Here is a 20,900-nt window from a genome sequence, read left to right as displayed (position 1 = left end):
ATTCCAGCTCCAAATGATCCATGCCCTCTTCTGGTTCCTGAACACACACACACACACACACACACACACACACATACACACATACACACATACACACACACACACACATACACACATACACACATACATACATACACACACTCATACATACACACATACATACACACACACTCTTATATACACACACACATACACACATACATACACACACTCATACATACACACATACACACACATACACACTCATACATACACACACTCATACATACACACATACATACACACACACTCTTATATACACAGACACATACACACATACATACACACACATACACACACACACATACATACACATAAACACACACACTCATACACATTTCAAACCACTCATGATAATGCATGCCTTAAATCCCAATACTTGGGAAGTAGAGGCAAACAGATCTCTGAGACTTTGAAGCTAATCTGGTCTACATAATAAGACTATCACAAAAAAATAATAAACTACCACAAAATAGTGGCAGCAAAACCTTATAGAAACCCACTATTTTGGAAGCTAATTTAAAAATATAATTTAAAAAGAAGCTTGAGGGCTGGAGTGCTGGCTCAGTGGTTAAGAGCACTGGCTGCTCCTCCCAAAGTCCTTCAATTCCCAGCAACCACATAGTGAATCACAACCATCTGTAATGGGATCCAATGCCCTCTTCTGGTGTGTCTGAAGATACAATGTACTCATACATGAAATAAATAAATCTTTAAAGAGGGGCTTGAACACAGATACCCCCAAAAGACATAAGTATTAAATGAACACCTTGGTGCTACGTGTGTTTCCATCCTTTAGTTACTGGGTAGGAGTCCTGCCCCCCAAACAAGATAGCCGATTATCATTGTTCTTGCTTTCCCATCGCAGCTACGGGAAAGATTCTATGCTGAAGACAGAGTTTGGTTGCAGGACAGAGAAATCAAGCTGCTTTCTTGCAGGCTAGCTTTCATAACGCCAGAAAATGTAATGCTGGCCACTGGAGGAGAAAAGTCCTCAAAGGTATTACTCAGGATGAGTGCTGACTAATGCTGACCTACCCTCTGGGCCGGTAGTGATAGGGAGTTTATGAGGAAAGCCAGTCCCTTTCAGATTAGATCTGAGGCCTGCTCCACTGGAGGAAATCCATGCCTTGTACCACAAACATGATCCAATGCCATGGCTGCAAGGCCATAGGCCCTAATGGGAACCTGTAATCAATCTGCCTTCTAAATACCCAGTTGATAGCTACAGATTGGTACAGTCCTCAGCCTCAGGCGGAGGAGCTTCTTACTGCAGTGGGCAGCTATGTGGTAGCTTCTCGTTTTTAATTTCCACTTAATACAAATAATTCTCTTTTTAATAAGATTTGTTTGGAGACACAATATTTCAAAGCATTGCAACTGTTTTAGTTTGGAGCCAGGGTTCTTGATGGAAAATTTTATGGGAATAGTTATCTCCACAGATTTAGATACTTCTTTCCTCTGGTCTGAGGGCAGGGAAGAGACAGAAAATGGTGTGCACCTACCCCCACCCACACCCTAACCATTTACCGGACCCCAGATTTTGCATGTACTACTGTTTATAGTATTGTGGGAAAGCCTTTCCCTTTAAATTTACTTGGCTGCTACAGTGTAACATTTGATTCCTCCCAAATGAACCATGTGAACTGATTCAAAGTCAAACCTTACCAGATATTATAAAAATCCTCCTCTGCAAAAGCATAATTATCCTACTCTAAGAAACTACCCAAACCCAATTAGTTACTGTTGCAAGATCTTGTTAGGTCCCTTTTCTGGTTTTACCATCAGAGCTAGTGTGAGAACTGTGGGCAGCTGAGCTAGGGAAAGTCTACTGCCTAGTTCCTGATTTTTCGGGGCTGACAAATGGAAACCTTGTGTGTTGGGAGGCTACAGTGGCAGGCCTAGGGCTCCCTAGGGCTGAGGCTGCTCGGGCGAAACACTGCACAAATCTTCTGGGGCTGAGGCTGCAGTGTTCCACCAAAGATATACTCCATCCTGAGGCCCTGGCTCCCTTCTGGTAGTTGAAACCGAAAGGTCCTGAGGAGGGTGGCAAACATTAGGAAGAGCTCCATCCGGGCAAGCTGTTCCCCAGGACACACTCGATGCCCTAGAAGAAGAGAGAAGGGTCAAAGGAAAACAGGGGACTGTGTCTGTCCCAATAATCTTTCCATATACAGCATTCCAGGCCCCAGCACAGTTCTGATACCTGCAGAGAAGGGCAGGAAAGCCTCATTGGTCACAAAGTTTCCATCCTTGTCTAGGAAGTGGCCTGGGTTGAACTGATGAGGGGTCTCCCAGCACTCAGGGTCATACAGCACAGAGGCCAGATTGGGTAAGATGATGGTTCCCTGCAGGGAAGAGCTGATGTAGCTTGAGGAGGCCCAGACTGCCCGGTACCCAGCCTTGGCCTGGGGCTAGGGCAACTCCAGTATATGGGTGGGGGGTGGCCGCAGTGCCCAGGACCCAGAACTTCAGTGGCCCTCCCTCCATGCTCACACCCAGTAAGAAGCTGAGCCATACCTCTGGGTTCAAGGTAGCCCACAGCGGGGGAAGGGAAGAATGGATGGAGAGAATAAAGGGGAAAGAAAGATCAAGCATTGGAAAGACGGAAAATGTAGAGCCAGAGATGGACATTTGACTGGTTAGTAGTTGGGAGAGGAAACCATGAACGCTGTCTTCACCTTCCCACTAACCACAGCCCTACTCCTAACCCTTACCTACCTGCAGCTCTAACCCCGGTGTCTACTCTGTCTCACAGGGGATGTGAATGAGTGACTAGAAAGAAAGTCACATTGAGCAAGTAGGATCAGAAAGGGTCAAAGGCTTCAGTCCAAATAAACTGTGCTCCTTTCCATGTGGACCCAGGGCTAAAGAGAAACACTGTTAACAGCTAAGGATATAGATCAGTGGTCCAGCACTTACTTGCCATGCAAGGGCCTGAATTTAACCCTGCAGTCCTGGCACAGGAAGGAAGGAGAGAGGTAGAAGGGAGAGAAGTGGGTAGTAAGAAGGCCCAAGCAAAGATAAGGATTAGTTATGGTACCAGGTCTTAGGACACTCAGAATTCTGGTATCCACGACTTCAGGATTCCTACCCTATCTATGGGCTATTTATCAATTCCATAGAATCGGGCCAAATATCCCATGGCATCCAGGAGACTTAGTGCAGGATTCTTCATTTCAACAAAGAGAGCTTTGAGTTTAAAACCAAAGCAAAACAAAGCTTCTGAAGAGTATGAAGTCTGCATCCTAAGCAAAAACTGAAGAATGCAGAACAGAAGCTGACCCAAAGGCCTCCAGTAGGTGTGTGCCTTTGTTGAGCAAGTGCCTGTGCGGGGCGGGAGTGCTTTCTGCAGGTGCTGGGGCTGGCACGGGCCTATTCCAGGCCACTTACCTTAGGCACATAATAACCGTGCATCCAGGTGGATGTCACACACTGACGTACAGCACCCACGGCCACAACGCTGCTAAGTCGCTGGACCTCCTGGAGGACAGCACGGGTGTAGGGCAGTCGCTCTCGATCCTCATAGCGGATGGTCTGTGCAGTGCCCAGCACCTCATCCAGCTCCTGCTGCACTCTCTCTGCAGACAGCTCAGTGAAGGTCTAGGGAAGATGCCAGCGGCCCAGCCTCCCCACACCACCCCCACCGTACACCACTATCCAGTTCCCTACCTAGAAACAGCTGCTAAAGTTCACAGCCCTCGGTCATACCTCCACCCCACCAGTGGCTGTTTCTCAGGAGAGAATTTGCTTCTGTGTAAGGTTCGCTCCTGGAGGGAGAGGTTATGAGAAGGGAGAAGACCTGAACCTAAGTCTCACAGCCTAGGGACTATCTTCATTTGACAGATGAGAAAACAAAGACTCTACAGAGAAGGTACTTTCGCCCTCGCAGAACTGGAGCTAGTTCCTTTCAGAACTCCAGATACTTTTGTTCCTCACAACTGGGATCTTATCATTCCTCCAGGGCCTGGCACTTAGCAGGAGCTGGGGCATTACCGAATGGGGGAAGCCACGCCTCTTTGGCTACCAGTTCTGAGAGATAGAATGATTTGCTAAGGTCACATAGCAAGAAAGTCCATCCTGTGTAACTCAGATCTGCCACTGAGATGAGAACAGGTCCTCTCCCATGCGCTCAGAACAGGGATGGTTGCACGGTACCTGAAGCCCCATCGGGACTAACAGACTGGAGAAGTTAGGCATAGGAGAAGTATCACTGGGGGTCCCGTACCCTGGATGGCTCTGTGATGGACCAAGTATATGAGTGCCCAGTGCAGCGTGGTGGCCATGGTGTCTGTGCCTCCCAGAAACAGGTCAATCACCACTTGGATCAGGTTCTCCTCACTGAATGTGGACACAGGGTCATCCATGGCCTGGTGAGAGAAGGAATAGTTCTGACCCTAGGGGTTAATGGCACACCCCTGGTATCTTCCTAAGATCTGATTTGTCCCAATACTTGTAAGATCAGAGCTTTCTTGAGTGTGAGGACCCCCGGGGAGGGCCAGAGTCCCAGTACTGGGTTGGTGTCAATAGGGGATGGCTATGGAGTTCTGCCCCCTGCAGAAACTTTGTAGCAAAACCAGCTCTGGCCTGGAAAGACCCTTTCTTAGCCCAAAAGTTTGTGGAATGAGGCAAACATGAGAAACAGGGCTCGCAGCTGAGAAATGAGTGTTCCAGACTAACCTTGGTGATTTGTGACAGGTAGCAGTTGATGAAATCCTTGGGGGCCTCAGGTGTTCTGAGCTTATGCCTGATGATTTCATGGCGGATGAAGCCCCTCACCACCTCATGGTACTGAAATATCTTCTGGTGGGGTCCTGAGAGGTAGCGGAGGGCCCAGGGAAACATGTCGTACAGCTGTGGAGAGAATGGCCCACTCAGGGCTTACTCCAGCACCAGTCCTGAGTCAGGACAGCTGGGCCCTGTACCAGGGGCTCCAAAATAGACTGGGCTGCTGATTTAAGAGGGTCAGAGCTGCCTTTTGTTTGGGGAGCCCAAAATTGTAGACAGAAATGTGAGCCTAAGAAATCTAGTATTAGGGGCTAGAGAGATTGCTCAGTGGTTAGAGCACTGATTGCTCTTCCAGAGGTCCTGAGTTCAATTCCCAGGAACCACATGATGGCTCACATCATCTGTAATGGGATCTGATGCCCTCTGGTGTGTCTGAAAGAAGCAACAGTGTACTCACATAAAATAATTTTTTTTTAATCTTAAAAAAAAAAAGAAAAAAGAAATCCAGAATCAGACCCAGCCATGCCTCCTGCCTACTTTTTACTGTTCCAGTCAGACCCCGGTGGAGGCTCCTGTCCGAATTTGGATCCAGACAGTCCCATGGCCTACACACCAGCCTCCCCAAGAGCCAATTACCCGGCGCCAAATAGTGCTGGCAAAGGCTAGACCAAGACTGATGGCTTGAATTAGTTCCAGGAAGATGGGCTCCTCAGACAGGGAGTGATGGCCAAACACCAGGGCCCCAATAACTCTCGTTGTGGCCCGGATGATAGGGACCCGAGGATCGAAGGCTTTCCCTGTGAGGAGAAGGGAGGCCGAGTATGAGGAGGCACAGAAAGCTCCGTCTCAGGATTCATCCAGCCTCAGAAACCACCAGTCCTCTCGTTCCTCATGCAAGGCCCTCTTGGGTGCTTCCTGACTTCCCCTGTGAGCCATGTTCCGTGAGAGATGCTGTGAGAAGCATGAGAGGCTAACTAGACATAATATGTTCAGGCGTGTTGCTGCTGGGAAGAATTAGCTGGGCCCAGGATTGGGGAGACCGGAATTTCAGGTCTTTTGAGGCCTAAAACAGTGAGTATTGGTTCTCCACGGGAAAGGAAGGCTTGGGACCTATGAAAGTCCAGAGGGAAGATACCTGTGCACAAGGCAAGAAATATGAAAGGCCCTAGGTGTTGACTGAGAGCTCATCCAGAACTACAGAGTAGGCCTTAGGCTTTCCACTGACTTAGGCATGCTTAGGTCTGTTTCCACTCTCCTTGGGGAAACTCCTAGTGAAAACCACTGGCACTGTTACTAGGCTTCAGTGACATCACACACATACACACACTCAGACCCACACAGGTTTACACTCCTCTGCAGGGATGTGCATGGGTGTGCAGGAGCACAGGGATAGACAGGCTTGTCCTGGCCTACGTCTTCTCACCCTGTTCCTGGTGAAACACCTTAGCCAGCTCTGCTGCCTCTTGCTGCAGCTGCAACTCTAACGCCTGCTTGCCAAGGCCCAGCTCTCGAAGAGTCGTCAGACAGAAGCGTCTCTGTTGTCGCCATGTAAGTCCATTGCTGCAGATAACACCTGAGTCCAAGGTCAGAGAGGATGACCATCTGCCCCCACCCCTTGGTTAACCCCCACCAGGCCTAGAGATAAGACCCCCTGCCCTGAGGAAGAGAAGAGGGCCGTTGTGGGGTGGTGGTCAGTGAGTCTAGGGTCCTTAGTATGGGTTCAAAGATGCCTGTTCTTGAGCTCCAGTTTGATTCTGCAAGTCCCCACAGAAACGGAGGAGAAAAAAGACAAAAGGGCCTAAAAGGAGAGACAAGCCCTTTCTGAGCTGGCACGTGTGGGCCCTCTCGGGCATTCTGGACGACTTATTCTCCAACACCCAGGGCAGCGAGAGCAGTTTCCCATCTGAAGATGGGCACGCTGGAAGTTGGACTATGAAGCCGGCTCATTCAAGGACAGGAAGCAGGAAGCGGCGATCTGGGCTTTTATGCAGATCTTTTTTTTTTTTTTTTTTTTTTTTTTTTTAACAACTCCCCTCACATGGAGGGGTTTGAGAATGTCTTCCTGGTACAGCCCCGTCTGTTCAGTTCTTCACAATCCCTGCCTTCTTGACTGCACTGATGTACAGCCAGACACCTTCCCTCCCTCATAGCAAGGGCAGACTCACCTTTTTCTCCAAATAGGTCTCGGAAGAATGGGGTGAGGGGCCTCCCCGAGAACTGTTCTGAGTTGGAGACCAGGGCTTCCTTCACCGCCTGGAAGCCGCTCAGCACTATAATGGGTGTAGAGCCCAACCACAAGGTAAACACACTGCCATGAGTCTGCGCCAGCTGTGGAGACACCAGGCGTCCCACAGTTCTGCGTGAATGGATCCCCAGCCCCATTTGCTGTGATTGCCCTCTTGAATATGAATGCCTAACTTCCTGCATCCAACTCTCACCTTCAGAGTACCTACTAATTCCTTGAATGCAGCCCAGGGTCACAAGAGTCCATGGGCATTTAGAAGAAATCGGGTCTGAGCATTCAACACCCCATCAATCCTGGGAATAGGTATGTTCTAGTGTTGTATGTGATATAAACAGCCACAGTTTCTTGAATGAGCTTCCCATGTTTTGCCTGAACCCCCTGGGATACCCACATTCTTCCACCCTACTTCCTATGTGCCCCTGCATTCGGCTCAAACTTCTGAGCTGGCAAGTGACAAGACCAGAACCTCCCCATTCCAACCTATGACCCTAACTCTTGCTTCAAGGTCCCTAGGCTAGGAAGATAGAGTTCTTCTGTCTATTCCTTTAGCGAATCATAGTTGAGGCCCCGCTCCATACCTGGAACAGCATATTGGGGTGTAGCTGAAAGTTTAGTTGCCATAAATTCCCAAGGAGGGGGAAAGGGAATGGACCAGGAGGAAGGTGGCTTCTTTTCCAGTACAAGGTGGCAAGTTTCAGGAACAGAAAAGAGCCAGCCAGGAAAGCCATCCCACTGAATAGAGAGAACATTCCTGCTGTCCTGGGTCTCTTCTTCTTTCCTTTGCTCCCAGTCACAAATCAGGCACCTTGCTGCTGTCCAGTCTGCCTTTTATGCTCCCAGGATGCTTTGTGATGGGAGGCAAACGAGCAGAGTAAATCCACTCAGTCACAGTGCTCACACAGGGACCATGTCACTCAGCAGGGCCGCAGGGCTCTAGGAGGGGACAAGTTGCATCATCTGCCTGCATGAACACCAGCCTAGCTGCTGGCCCATATAGCTCCATCTTGGGGAGGCTGCCCTCAGCCTCTGCTCAAGTTAACTGAATATGTTAGCCAAAAGGACAGAAGCAGGGCTGGTTAATGGCAGCGTCTCCTCTGGAGACAAACTGTTCCACTGGGATACAGAGTAAAACTGAGCTCCTGTATCTCCTCTCCACCCAGGTCCACAGCAGCTTCTCCTGAATGCCTCCAGCTGTTCTGCCTAGCATGGCTTCTTGGATCCCCACGTTTGTCCGGTCATGTCTGGAACCTTTTATGTTTTAACTGTCCTGGGAGTGGAGTTGTATGATCCCCTTGCCTCAGTTTCTCACGTGTGATGGAGACACACGCTCGGCTTAGCCAGTCCTCTCAGAACCCTCATGCCTGACAACAGAGCAACACTACACTCCAGCCGAGGAAACTGAGGATATCTTCCTTAAGAGACTGTTGGCAAAGGAGCGCAGATGGGGTAGGGCATCCACAGATATGATGTTAGCCACAGTGGGAATCTCCACCACTGCAGGCCTCCATCTGAGAAGGCAGAAGAGTTCTGGAGGTGGACGGTGGTGGGTGCACAACAGTACAAATGTACAACTCCTTCTGGTACCCCAAACACAGCACCAAACCACTTTATATCCTTTTAAAATGATGTTTTTGATTAGCCTACGACGCCCAATCACTGATGCTCATACATGTGTGGAGGGACAGCCACTGGAGCACAGGCAACCTGCCAGTGGTGACAATCCCACAGAAATGATGCTCCTTCCCCAGTAGCCGTCACTGGCAATAATTCCCAAAGAAGAGCTGAGACTTCATGAGCCTGTTCCCTCTCTGTGCTGGAGTAGCTTGATGGTGTGCAGGTCACCACAGCTGTGGTGAGCTCATGGGTGCCAGAGCCACACATGTGTAAGAGATGACATTTCACAGTCCTCTCTTCTACAAGGCATCCCCTGAGCCCTGAGGAGAAAGGCACTGACACAGACGTCCATTTGGGGCTGGGTGCTCAGCAGTCACCTGCTCTCAGCACTCAGACCTTTATATTAACTGCAGCCCACTGCGGGGTGGGAGAAACTGCTCTAATATGGTTTTGTTTTGTTTTGAGAAGGGATCTCAGATAGCCCAGACTGCCCTCAAATTTGCTGCACATGTAGATGACCTCCTCCACCCCAGTGCTGGAATTACAAGTGTGTCACCCTGTTCAGCTTCTACTACTATTTGTTTTTTCTTTTTGAGACAGCATAAGTAGCCTGGTATTAAACTCTAAACAGTTGGACCTGGCCTTGAACTCCTGATCTATGTAATTCTGCCTCCCAAGTGCTGACGATTACGTGCCAAGCTACTGTGGTGGGCTTTGTGCTACAGTTTTTAAAAGTGTCATGATGGGCACTGATGGAGGACAACAGCGTTCCATCAGAGGCTCTAGTGTAGATGAAAGTGCTCATGCAACACCTAAGGCGATGACTGGGGCTCCAGAGAGAGAGGTGAGAGAGAAAACGGCTCTGTCCTGTGCCTGTGTGTTGCACCTGGGCACCTCTGATCCAGCCACACGGAGCAGGTATGTTTTTCAGCCTTCTCAACAGACACAATATTTAAAGACTCTTCTTTATGATAGAAAAGCCATCGCCCTGCTGGGAAACGCTTCTTCCCAACCCTCCCAAGTGTGGTGGCCTTTGACAGGCTTCCTCCCTCCCTTGCCAAGGGTTACAACATTCTGGCTGCTGGGAAACATGTCTGCCCAACCCTCCCAAGTGTGTTGACCTTTGACAAGCTTCCTCCCTCTCTTTCCCAAGGGTTACAGCATTCTGGCTGCTTAGGGCAGGACTCAGTTTCTACAACAGAGACATACCCAGCACACTGGGCCACCATATTTCAAAGATGGCAGGTGACAGGAACATGGAAGCCCCCAGGAACAAAAGCCTCTATTTCTCAGCCTCAGTGACTGAGCAGTGGTAGAGGGTTCTTTTTAGGGGACTTGCCACGTCGCATATGGTTGACCTTGGTATAGCTGCCGACAACTTGTTCCAGGCCCCTGGTGGACTCCTTAGTCAGCTACCACCGGAACCCAGGCCACGTGGCTATTTTCATTTTAGAATTCTGGAGCAAGAATGGACAAAACACAGACTGTCTCCCATGCCATTATTACTCTAAAACCTGTGGTAAACCAGTAAGCCCTTTCTGAGGCATGCATGCATATTTCTAAACTAATTCATAAAGTACTGGGAAGTATGTTTCATTTCTATTTACACTTGGTGATGTTAAGTCACTTGCAAGAGGTAGGAAGGCTGTAATTCAAACCCAGATTGTCTGTATCCAATTCAGTGTTCTTTCCATGGTTGCCTCCAGATGGAGCAGGGGAGGCTCTGAACCAACACTGGAAAAGGAAATACCTAAAGGTGAAGAGGAGACACAGAGGAACCCAGAGTTTACCATACTTGTGGGATTCTAATGCAGCCACAGCAGAGTAGGCTGCTGTCTGTCTCCTGTGAGTAGCTACATCCATAATTCTTCTCCTAGTGCCTGGAAGGTAGAGAGTTCCTGGACGGCCACTCCTTCCTCTTCACCTACAGAGTCAATCAAGGGCCCTTTCCAGAGCTCTAGATAACATGGATATGGAGAGTTACAGCCCGAGCCACAAGAGCTGAGTCACTTCTCTTCATAGATGGTCTAAGGGTAGAGTCTCTCAAGTCGAGTCCCACCGAAAGGGAAGAGGGTAAGAGATGGGCAAGCATAAAGGCATAAAAAGACAGGTCAGTAGCTGTTTTTTCAAATTTTTATTTTCAGTTTATCTGATGGTTCAGGACACTGAGACTGTAACTGTAATGAAAAAGAAAAGGGGGGAGGGCATCCTTTTCAGGGTGGGCCGAGGAAAGGAGTGGAAGTAACTGAAAATGGAAAAGGGCACTGAGGGTTGCAGGGACACAGGGACAGGAGAGGTGGAGGTGGCTGAGGGCTGCCAGCCATGACAATAAGGGCAGTAGGGCTATAAAGCAAAAAATACTGTTGAGGGGCCTGGTATGTGGGACATACCTAGTGAAATGCCTTAGCAGCTAGTTAGGAACAGTACTAAGAGAAACCACACTCACATCTAGGGTGCTTGTCCACTTACTGGAGAGCAAAGGACACAGGTATAGGAGCCAGGAAAGTACTTCGTTTTGTGGCATGAAGCACGAGGAGCAACATAAGAGGGGAACCAAGAGATGAGAGAACGAATCAGAAGAAAGCTGGTGTAAATGTTGCAGCAGGTGGATCAGGGAGAAAGCTGTGGACACCCCTCTGATGTTGCTTCCCTTGGAAGATGAGCAGTCATAGCAGCAGTGGTTCAGGTGTAGATCCGCACTGACCAGCAGCACTTCTGTAAGAATGGAGAAGCATCACACCTGCACTGTGTAACACAGGGGTCACATGCCATCTGCGAAACGAGCTCTTCTCTCCTTGTCCACAGCTCAGGTCCAAGTGCATCAAAGACCTCCACATAAAACTAGGTATGAAACTCATAAAACAGAAAGTGGGGGAGAGCTTAGAACACATAGGCACAAGGGAAAATTTCTTGAACAGAACACCAATGGCTTATGCTCTAAGAGCAAGAATCGAAAAATGGGACCGCATGAAATTACAAACTTTCTGTAAGGGTAAGGACACTGTCAAAAGGACAAAATGGCAACCGACAGATTGGGAAAATATCTTTACCAATCCTACATCTGATAGAGGGCTAGTATCCAATATATACAAAGAACTCAAGAAGTTACTCTAGAGAATCAAATAATCCTATTAAAAATGGGGTTCAGACCTAAATAAAAATTAACTGAGGAATATCGAATGGCTCAGAAACACCTAAAGAAATGTTCAACATCCCTAGTCATCAGGGAAATGCAAATTAAAACAACCCTAAAATTCCACCTCACACCAATCAAAATGGCTAAGATAAAAAACTCAGGTGACATCAGATGCTGGCAAGGATGTGGAGAAAAAAAAACACTCTTCCACTGTTGGTGGGATTGCAAGCTGGTACAACCACTCTGGAAATCAGTCTGGTGGTTCCTCAGAAAAATGGACATAGTACTACCTGAGGACCCAGCTATACCATGCCTGGGCATATAACCAAAAGAAGCTCCAACATCTAACAAGGAAACATGTTCTTGTTATGACATCCTGCTGATGCCAGGTAGTGCTTACTGGCAGCAACCTGTTATGAATGCCTTCTTAGAGGCTTTGCCAGAGCCATAATGATACAGAGGAGGATGCTTGTAGCTAATTATCAGACTAAACGTGAAGGCCCCAATGAAGGAGCTAGAGAAAGAACTGAGGGAGCTGAAAGGGTCTGCAACCCCATGGGAAGAACAAAACGATCAACTAACCAAACCCACCACAGCTCCCAGGGACTAAAACATCGACCAATGAGTTAGCATGGAGAGACCCATGGCCCCAGGTACATTTTTAGCAGAGGATAGCATTCTCTGGCATCAATGGGAGGAGAGATCTTTGGTCCAGAAAAGGCTCATTTTCCTCGGTGTAGGGGAATGCCAAGGTGATGAGTGGGGAGAAGGTGGTTGGGAGAGGGAGCACTTTCATGGAAGCAATTGGAAGGGGGATGGGGGAAGAGATTGGGGGAAATGATATAACATCTGAAATGTAAATACAGAGACTATCCAAAAAAAAAAAAAAAAAAAAAAGGAGTACTTGAAATCTGATAATTAGCCAAGTGGTGGTGGCTTAGGAGGCAGAGGCAGATGTAACTCTGTGGATTTGAGGCCAGCCTGGTCTACAAAGTAAGTTCCAGGATGGCCAAGAGATACCTGTTCTCAAGAGAACAAAAACAAAAATGAGAGAGAGAGAGAGAGAGAGAGAGAGAGAGAGAGAGAGAGAGAGAGAGAGAGGAGAGAGAGAGAGAGAGAGATGACAGTTTTGATTTTCCTCCTTGGAAACAGGCTCTCTCAATGTAACCCAATCTGCATGGAGTCTGAGATGGCTCTTGTCTCAGACTCCCAAGTGCTGATTCTATATATAATTTTTATACTTAAAAAAAGATATATTTATTTATTATACATAAGTACACTGTATCTGTCTTCAGACACACCAGAAAAGGGCATCAGATCCCATTACAGATGGTTGTGAGACACCATGTGGTTGCTGGGATTTGAACTCAGGACCTCTGGAAGAGCAGACAGTGCTCTTAACCACTGAGCCACCTCCCCAGCCCAATTTTTATACTTTTAATTAAAAAAAAAACAAACGTTTTTTCCATACAGTGTATTCTGATCATAGGGTCCCCTCCCCCAGATCCTCCCAGATCCTCCCCATCTCCACAGCCACCCAACTCCACATCCTTTCTTCCACCTTTGAAAACAAATAACAAACCTAGAACAAAATAGACAAATGGGGAAATCGCCCAAGAAAAATAACAAGAAACACATACACACACACACATAAACTCATATACACAAAATCCCATAAAAACACAAAATCAGAAAACATAAGCAAAAGATCTCTAAGGTAAAAAAATGAAGGAAGTCGGGGAGGAATGGAGGGATGGAGGGAGGGAGGGAAAGGAGGAAGAAATAAGAGAGGGAAAAAGAAAGGAAGGTAGGCAGGTCTAGACAATGCATTGCTTACCTTTGTTCTCTGGTAAAACTCTCCAAAAGTACCACTGACTTTGTTTTGGTAATCAACTGCCGGGCATGGTGCCTGCCTTTAGGTGTGGTTTGTATATACACTGTTGGAGAAAACTAATTATTCCTTTGTGAACAGGTGACAATTGGCAATAGCCTCTGGGTTAGTGACGGGAGTTTGTGTCCACGTCCCCTCTCAGGACTGGGACTCCATCTGTACAGTACAGGCCCAAGGCATGTCTATAAGTTCATGTGTCCGTCTGTCCTGTTGTATCTGGAAGACACTTAATTTTGGTGTCTTTCATCCCCACTGTCTCCTACAATCTTTGTGATTCCTCTTTCATAGAGTTCCCTGAGCCCTGAGGTAAAAATTGTCCTTTCAATTTCTGTAAAGAATTGTGTTGGAATTTTGATGGAAACTGCACTGAATTGCTTTTGGTAGAATGCCATTTTTCTGATCTGATTCTTGAGCATGGGAGATCTTTCTGTCTTCTGGTATCTTCTTCAATGTCTTAAAGATTTTATAATGCAAGTCATTCACTTGTGTCAGGGTGACCGTGACCTTCCTAACATTGTTCTTGTTTGGCTAGAGTTAGTTATCTTAAAACACACACACACACACACACACACACACACACACACACACACACACACACTTTGAGGTTATTGTGGAGCATGGTGCTTCACTGATTTGTCATTTGTATATAGGAAAACTACTGATTTTATGTGTTAATTCTGTACCCTGCTACTTTGTTGAAAGTGTTTATGAGTAGCAGAAGTTGACTGGAGATTTTAGTGTCATTTATGAATAAAATTATATCATCTACAAACGTACTTTTTTGGAGAGTGGACATCCTTGTGCTGTTCATGGTTTCTCTTTGTTGGGGTTAATGTTGCCAGTGGCTTGCTGTAAAGTGCGTTTATCATGCTGAGGATGTCCCTTGTCCCCAGTCTCTCCAGGACTTTTCACAGGTGTTGGATTTTTGCCAAAGGCTTTCTCTCTCTCCAGTGAGATGCTCATGTGGTTCATGTGAGTTTTCTCTTTCAGTCTATTTGGTGGATTACATTTTTCAATTTATGTATGTTGAACCACCCTTGCATCTCTAGCATGAAGCCTATTTGATCTTGGTGGATGGGTTTGTGTTTTGTTTTGTTTTGTTTTTTTTGATGGTTTGTTTTGCATGTGTTCTTAAATTCAGTTTGTATTTTATTGAAAAAATTTGCATCTATGTTCACAAAGAAATTTGGTCTGTATTTTTTTCCTTTGTTGGGTCTTTGTGCAGAATCAGAATAACTGTGCCTCATAAAATGAATTAGCCAGTGCTCCTGCGTCAATTTTGTAGAATATCTTGAAGAATGTTGGTATTAATTATTCTTGGAATGTCTGGTAGAATTTAGTGCTGAGTCTATCTGCACCTGGGCAGTTTTTGGTTGGGAGACTTTTATTTACTGCTTCTATTTCACTAGGAGTTACTGGTCTGTTCAAATTGCTTGTGTGATGCTGATTTAACATTGATTTAACATTGGTATAACATTGGTAAGTGGTATGCATCAAAAAATGTATCCATTTTCTCAGGTTTTCCAATTTGATGGAATGCATATTTTTATCTGGACTCCCTCCATGTCTGTTGTTATGTCCCCATTTTCACCTCTAATTTTATTAATTTGGGTCTCCTCCATCTCTCAGTTACTTTGGGTAAACGTCTACCTTATTTTCTCAATGGACCAAGTCTTCCTTTCATTGAATCATTGCATTTCTTTAGTTTCTACTTTATAGATTTCAGCCAAGCTTGATTATTTCTTGCCAGCTACTCCCTACTCCTTTGGGGCGTTCTCTTTGTTCTAGAGCCTTCAGAGATGCTGCTGAGTTGCTGATACAAACATGCCTTTTAGAACTCATTTCTTTGATTCCCACATGTTTGGATATGTTGTTTTCCTTTTCATCCAACTCTAAAACTTTTTAATTTCTTGATTTGTCTTGACCAGTTTTTCACTCAGTAGTGCACTGTCCAGTTTCCAGGCAGCTTTAATTGTGGTGGCCAGATAGAGTGCATGTCATTTGAATTTTCTTGTATCCATTGAAACTTGCTTTGTGTCTGAATGTAGTCAATTTTGGAGAAAGTTCCATAAAATGCTGAGAAGGTATATACTTTGGCTTGGGTGAAATGTTCTGTAAATATCTGCTAGGCCCATTTGGTTATGTCATCATTTAACTACAGCATTTCTGTTTCCTTTTCTCTGGCTAACCTGCCTACTGTAGAGTGGGGCTTTGAAATTGCCCACTATCCCTCTGTGATTGTCAATATCTAATTTTAGCTGCAGAGGCAGTGTTTCTTCTGTTAACATGAATGCTCTTGTGTTTCTTTCACAGATGTTAGAAATTGCAGTATCCTAATGGCCATTTTTTTTTTTTTTTTTTACCTTTAGTGAGATAAATAGTGTCCTTCCCTGTCTCTTATTTTTGGCTTGAAGCCTATTTGGTCAGAGATTAAGGTAGCCACACCTGATTGCTTCTGGGGCCCATTGACTTGGAATATCTTTTTCCATTGTTTTTCCCTGAGGTGATGTCTATCCTTAGTGGGAAGAAATGCTTCTTGGATGCAGTAGAAGAATGGATTCTGTTTTCTAATACAAACTGTAAGTCTGTGTCTTCTTATTGGGGAATTGATACCACTGAGGTTGAAAATAGTCACTAAGCAGTTTATTGGCTTTTTTTTTTTTTTTTTTTTTTTTTTTGCTATTTTGTGGTGGTGGTGTGTCCTCCCCTTCCCCCACCCCCTTTTATTTGCTGGTCTGGAATAATTTACTGCTTATGTTTTCTTGGATGCAGTTAACCTCTTCAGGTTAAATATTTTCTTCTACTACCTTATATAGAGCTGGATTGGTAGATAGATAGATAGATAGATAGATAGATAGATAGATAGATAGATAGACAGACAGACAGACGGACAGACAGATAAATTTGGTACCATCACATCTTTTTTTAAATCCATCTCTTATGATTGAAAGCATTGCTGGGTAGAGTAGTCTGGGCTGGCAACTATACCTTCTCTTAGAGTTCATAGAACATCTGTCCAGGTCCTTCTGGCTTTTAGTCACTGTTATTCTAAAGGATCTATTTTTGTTGTTGTTGTTGTTGTTGTAGTTGGTGATGGTGTTTGTTTTATGTTATTTGTTCCCAGCTAGTGGTCTGCTATAGGCCTGAAGTTGAGATGGGAATTCGCAATGGAGGACAGAAAGGTCTACTTGATTCTTAGACTGGTAAGGTCAGTGGTGTCCCCAGATAGAGTGCACCTCCAGGTAATGGCACCTCGCACAGGGGATGGATATGTGTTATGAAGGTGGTGGTAATGAAAGGGCCCAGAGCAAGGAGCAGAGCTGGCTGGGCTGGGAGGGGCAGCAGGGACCCCATAGAACCTTTTTATGTTCTAAAGATAGAGTATCTTTACACATGTGCCTTGGTTAGCCTGGAATTCACTTTGTAGATGAGGCTGGCCTCAAACTCACAGAGCTCTGCCTGCCTCTGCCTCCCAAGAGCTAGGATAAAAGGTGTATGCCCACCACCCCCTGCCAATGCTAATTTATTTTAAAAATCATTAAGACTAGGTCTAAAAGTTAATTTCTACTAGTTGGTGGCAGAATCAATATTAAACTAACAATTCAACCACATTTTTGACTGAATTCAATACAATACAAAAGTTTTAGGATGAGTGAGTGACCTCTGAAAGGACACCGCCACTCATAGGTTAACCTGAATGAGACAGATGAAAAGACAGTTATATCCTCTCAGTCGCTAAAGCGCTCCACAGTGACTTGATTTCAAGCGTACACACAACTTCCCACCTTGGCCGGCTCACTCTTCACACACTCTGGCCTCTTACAGCAGTGTGGGCGCTTCATTGGTGACCAGGCAGAGCAGGCTGTAGAGACTAAGGCCCAGCACACAGGACTGGAGTACCTGGGGCCCTTGGCCCTTGCAAACAACCCTTTTGGGGATGAGATTCCATCATCAGGTAATAGTATCCAGAGCTCCAGTACTACAAAGCTACCCAAAAGCACCTCACGCCCTCCCCAGACAACTATTTTATACAACGAGAGTTTTACAAAATCCAAAATAATTTTATTCACTTTTTCAGATTTTTGCTTTCATAAGGTGTTTAGCAAACATGCTAAGGCGACAGAATGTCTAGTTGGTCACGACATGCGACGCTGACCACTTGACTGGTGACAGTGGCAACCACACCCACCCAAGCTGCCAGCCCCAGAGCGCAAGGGGGTCTGCAGGAGCGCACCAAACACACAGCAATCAGCAACCTGAGGTAGGTCTCTTTACAGTACAAAAACTTCTACACCAGTGTGAGACACTGATTAGCAAGAGCTGCTGAGGGGTGCAGACTTTGCAGAGAAGACTGACGTGGGGAAGAACAGACCCCACAGTCCGGAGCTCTGTTGCTGAACTCTGGAGCTGTGGGGTCAGGCAAATGAAAACGCCACCTACAACAGCAGCAGTGGACCCGGGGCTGGGAACCAACTGGCCGGTGAGCTCGGGAGCTCTGTGGTGGCCAGCCTTAGGAGCCTGAAGCATGGAACACTGGGCGCAGACTGGACCTTGCTTAGAAATGACAGCAGAAGAAGGAAGGCAGAAAGAAGCTCTCCCCTCTGAGGAATGCTGGGGTTCTCATTCCTGAGAGGGAAAGGGGGTGGGGCTTTGCCCACTGCTCTGACATAAATAGCAACTGACACCAAGACAGGAAAGCAGGAGCCCTGAGAATCCACGGTGCTCTGCAAGGCCTCCTGCAGCCCACTGTACCGGGTTTCCACTGGGGAGCCCAAGAAGCAGGCCATGGCGGGCCCACCGCTGCCTCGGGTCACCCCCGGACACCTAGAGAGCCCAGCACCGTGAAGCGACCAGCTAGAGAAGGAAGTGCTGCCTCCCAGCTAAGAGCAAGTGATCTGTAGTGCAGTCAGCTGTACAAAACAATAGAAAGGAATGTGCACTGCTCTTACCACAGTGCTCGCTTTAATAGAAAATAAACCGCTTACATTCTTACTGTAAATATAGGCTATGTACAGAACCATACACAGACATAGCTACACATATAAAGCTCCGTCGTAGGCCACTGGTACATTTATAGTGATGGCTCCCTGAACCTCTTAAGAGTGCAATTGAGAACAAAAACTAAATTTCATTTAAGTGAATAAATGCAATAATCAAAGTATGACTTTCCTTAAAAGTGGAACACACAGCTAATCCTGAAGTGTTGTGTGAAGAGAAAACTGGGAAAGGTGAGGTTTCAGCGGGACAGGATGAGGACCCCAGACTAGGAAGAGAATGGCAATGCTCTGAGGAAGAGACTTCGAGGGTGAGAGGAGTCAGCCCTTGACAGCCACCTTGTTCTCTGCAGCAGCAAACATGGCATAGAATCTCGAACTGTCATTGGACAGAAGGACCGATGGGGTGTCAAACTCCACCACCTGCAAAGGAGGAGACATGTCAGGGTGTGATTGTGGGATGGCCCCACGGACCCAAGGGACAGACAGAGGATGGAACTGGCCCCACAGAATCCAGGGACCCAGGGAAAGGATGGAAAATGGATGGATGCTTCCTTCACAAACATCCTAGTTCTATCATCTTTGGAGGAAAGAAACCTCAGTCTGGCTCTACAATAGAAACTACAGAGGAAATATGGCTCAAGGTGAGGGCAAGTTGATCTGACTGTGGTCAGAAGAGGAAGAAATCTGTCTAACTGGCAGAGAAAAGGGAAGCGAGGGGTCAAAATGACAGGTATCCATTGCTATGCTGGACTTCATGCAGAACTGTGCATGCGAATGAATGAGTGACCAGCAGAGCTGTCTCCTGTTAGAGCAGCTGCAAACCTATGTCTTTTTCTATATCCTTTGCCTAGATCAGTGGCTCTCAATCTTCCTAATGCTGAGGCCCTTTAATACAGTTCCCCCTCACGTGGTGACTGCTAACCATAAGACTTTGTTGCTACTTCATAACTGTAAATTTGCTGCTGTGGTGAGTTGAAATGTAGATACATGATATGCAGGATATCTAACACGTGACCATCAAAGGGGCCACAGCACACAGGTGGGGAATTTCTGGCTTAGAACAAAGGCGTAGCTAGAGAGATGTCAGGGGGGTCCCTCTCAGTGCTCTGAGCAAAGGGCAGCTGCTAATGGAGAGGAGCATAAGAACAGTCTGTCCTTTAGACACGGTGCGGAGGGGTGTGGGAGGTGCCAGAGATGGCACCCTGTACCTGGAGAGAAAGGGCAAGCACTGATTGCTAGTGAGTCAGAGCCTGGGCTGGCTGAGCTTCAGGCTGACCATGTGCCCACTGCCCTTGAGGCTGAGGGACCTTTTTTTCCAGGTTTGTCTGTGTCTAGGGCAATAGCATATCACCTGCGGGGTGGGGGGATGATGAGAGAACTGCAGGGGTGACTGTTACAGGTTGGCCTCGTGTCGGGGTGCTGCTGGTACTAGTGGCAGTGGTATATGAATGACCTGTAAATTTAGTTTTGCCTTTAGACTTGTATATTCTTAAAATTTGTGATTTGGCAGGAGTGAGAGCCACACGTGTTAATGACAATGGCACACAGCACCTGCTTTTGCTGGATGTCTGTGCTGGGTGCTGTGTTTACTGACCCACAGTGCACCACTCAGCTAGGGTTCAATCCTTAACACTAAGGAGGATAAAGAATGCTGACTGATTTCAAGCAAGGAGATCAAGGTTCAGGAACGTGACCTATACACAGTCACAGGGAGTGGTTTAGTTAAGAAGAAACAATCAAGGGAAGGAAGGAGCGAGTTTCTTTAACTCTTTGAGACAGAGTCTTAGGATATGACTCAGTGTGTAGCTGAACCAAAACTCCTGCCTCTAAATCGCTGGGCTGCAGGTCTACACTAGCACCCCCACTGTATGCAATACACCGGGGCCTCGTGTTAGGTAGGCAAGCGCCTTACCAACTACCCTGCCTTCCTGGCCTAGAATTCTTCTAGGACCAGGCATGGTAGCACTCACCTTCATCCCAGCACTCGAGGCAGAGGCTGGACAATCTCTTTTGAGTTTAAAACTAGCTAACCTAGTCTACATAGTGTGTTCTAGGCCAGCTAAGGCCACATAATAAAATCCTGCCTTTAAAAGAAAAACAAAAAACAGACAAAAACAAAACAAAACAAAAAACCAAAAAAAAAAAAAAAAAAAAAAAAAAAAAACCCAAAAAAACAACAACTTGGCTTCTCCTGATCTGGATCTGAGTCTTTAAAAAAACATTTCCTGGGTTTTCTTGGTTCCTTCAACC

The 20,900-nt window shown here is 46.5% G+C and overlaps 2 protein-coding genes across 3 annotated transcripts in view; both read right to left on the bottom strand.

The window, feature by feature from the left end:
- Window positions 1–1,940: 1,940 nt before the first annotated feature.
- LOC308422355 (cytochrome P450 2J2-like) lies at window positions 1,941–4,884 on the bottom strand (the record flags this gene model as incomplete). Its single annotated transcript, XM_080918901.1, has 5 exons — window positions 1,941–2,146; window positions 2,246–2,387; window positions 3,433–3,620; window positions 4,268–4,409; window positions 4,720–4,884. The coding sequence occupies 5 exons, from the start codon at window positions 4,882–4,884 to the stop codon at window positions 1,941–1,943; spliced, it is 843 nt and encodes a 280-aa protein (XP_080775027.1).
- A 12,815-nt stretch (window positions 4,885–17,699) lies between these two features.
- ABCC5 (ATP binding cassette subfamily C member 5) overlaps window positions 17,700–20,900 on the bottom strand; it is an 86,672-nt gene continuing 83,471 nt past the window's right edge. For both annotated transcript variants that reach the window (XM_080918910.1, XM_080918911.1), the window contains exon 30: window positions 17,700–19,070. In XM_080918910.1, the coding sequence (XP_080775036.1) occupies window positions 18,969–19,070 (102 nt within the window). In that variant the 3' untranslated portion in view covers window positions 17,700–18,968. The remainder of the gene's footprint in view (window positions 19,071–20,900) is intronic.

Source organism: Micromys minutus, assembly GCF_963924665.1.
Source record: "Micromys minutus genome assembly, chromosome: 7".
NCBI classification, from domain to species: domain Eukaryota; kingdom Metazoa; phylum Chordata; class Mammalia; order Rodentia; family Muridae; genus Micromys; species Micromys minutus.
The sequence above is the reverse complement of the archived record's forward strand: the minus strand, read 5'-3'. Positions and strand labels throughout refer to the sequence as shown.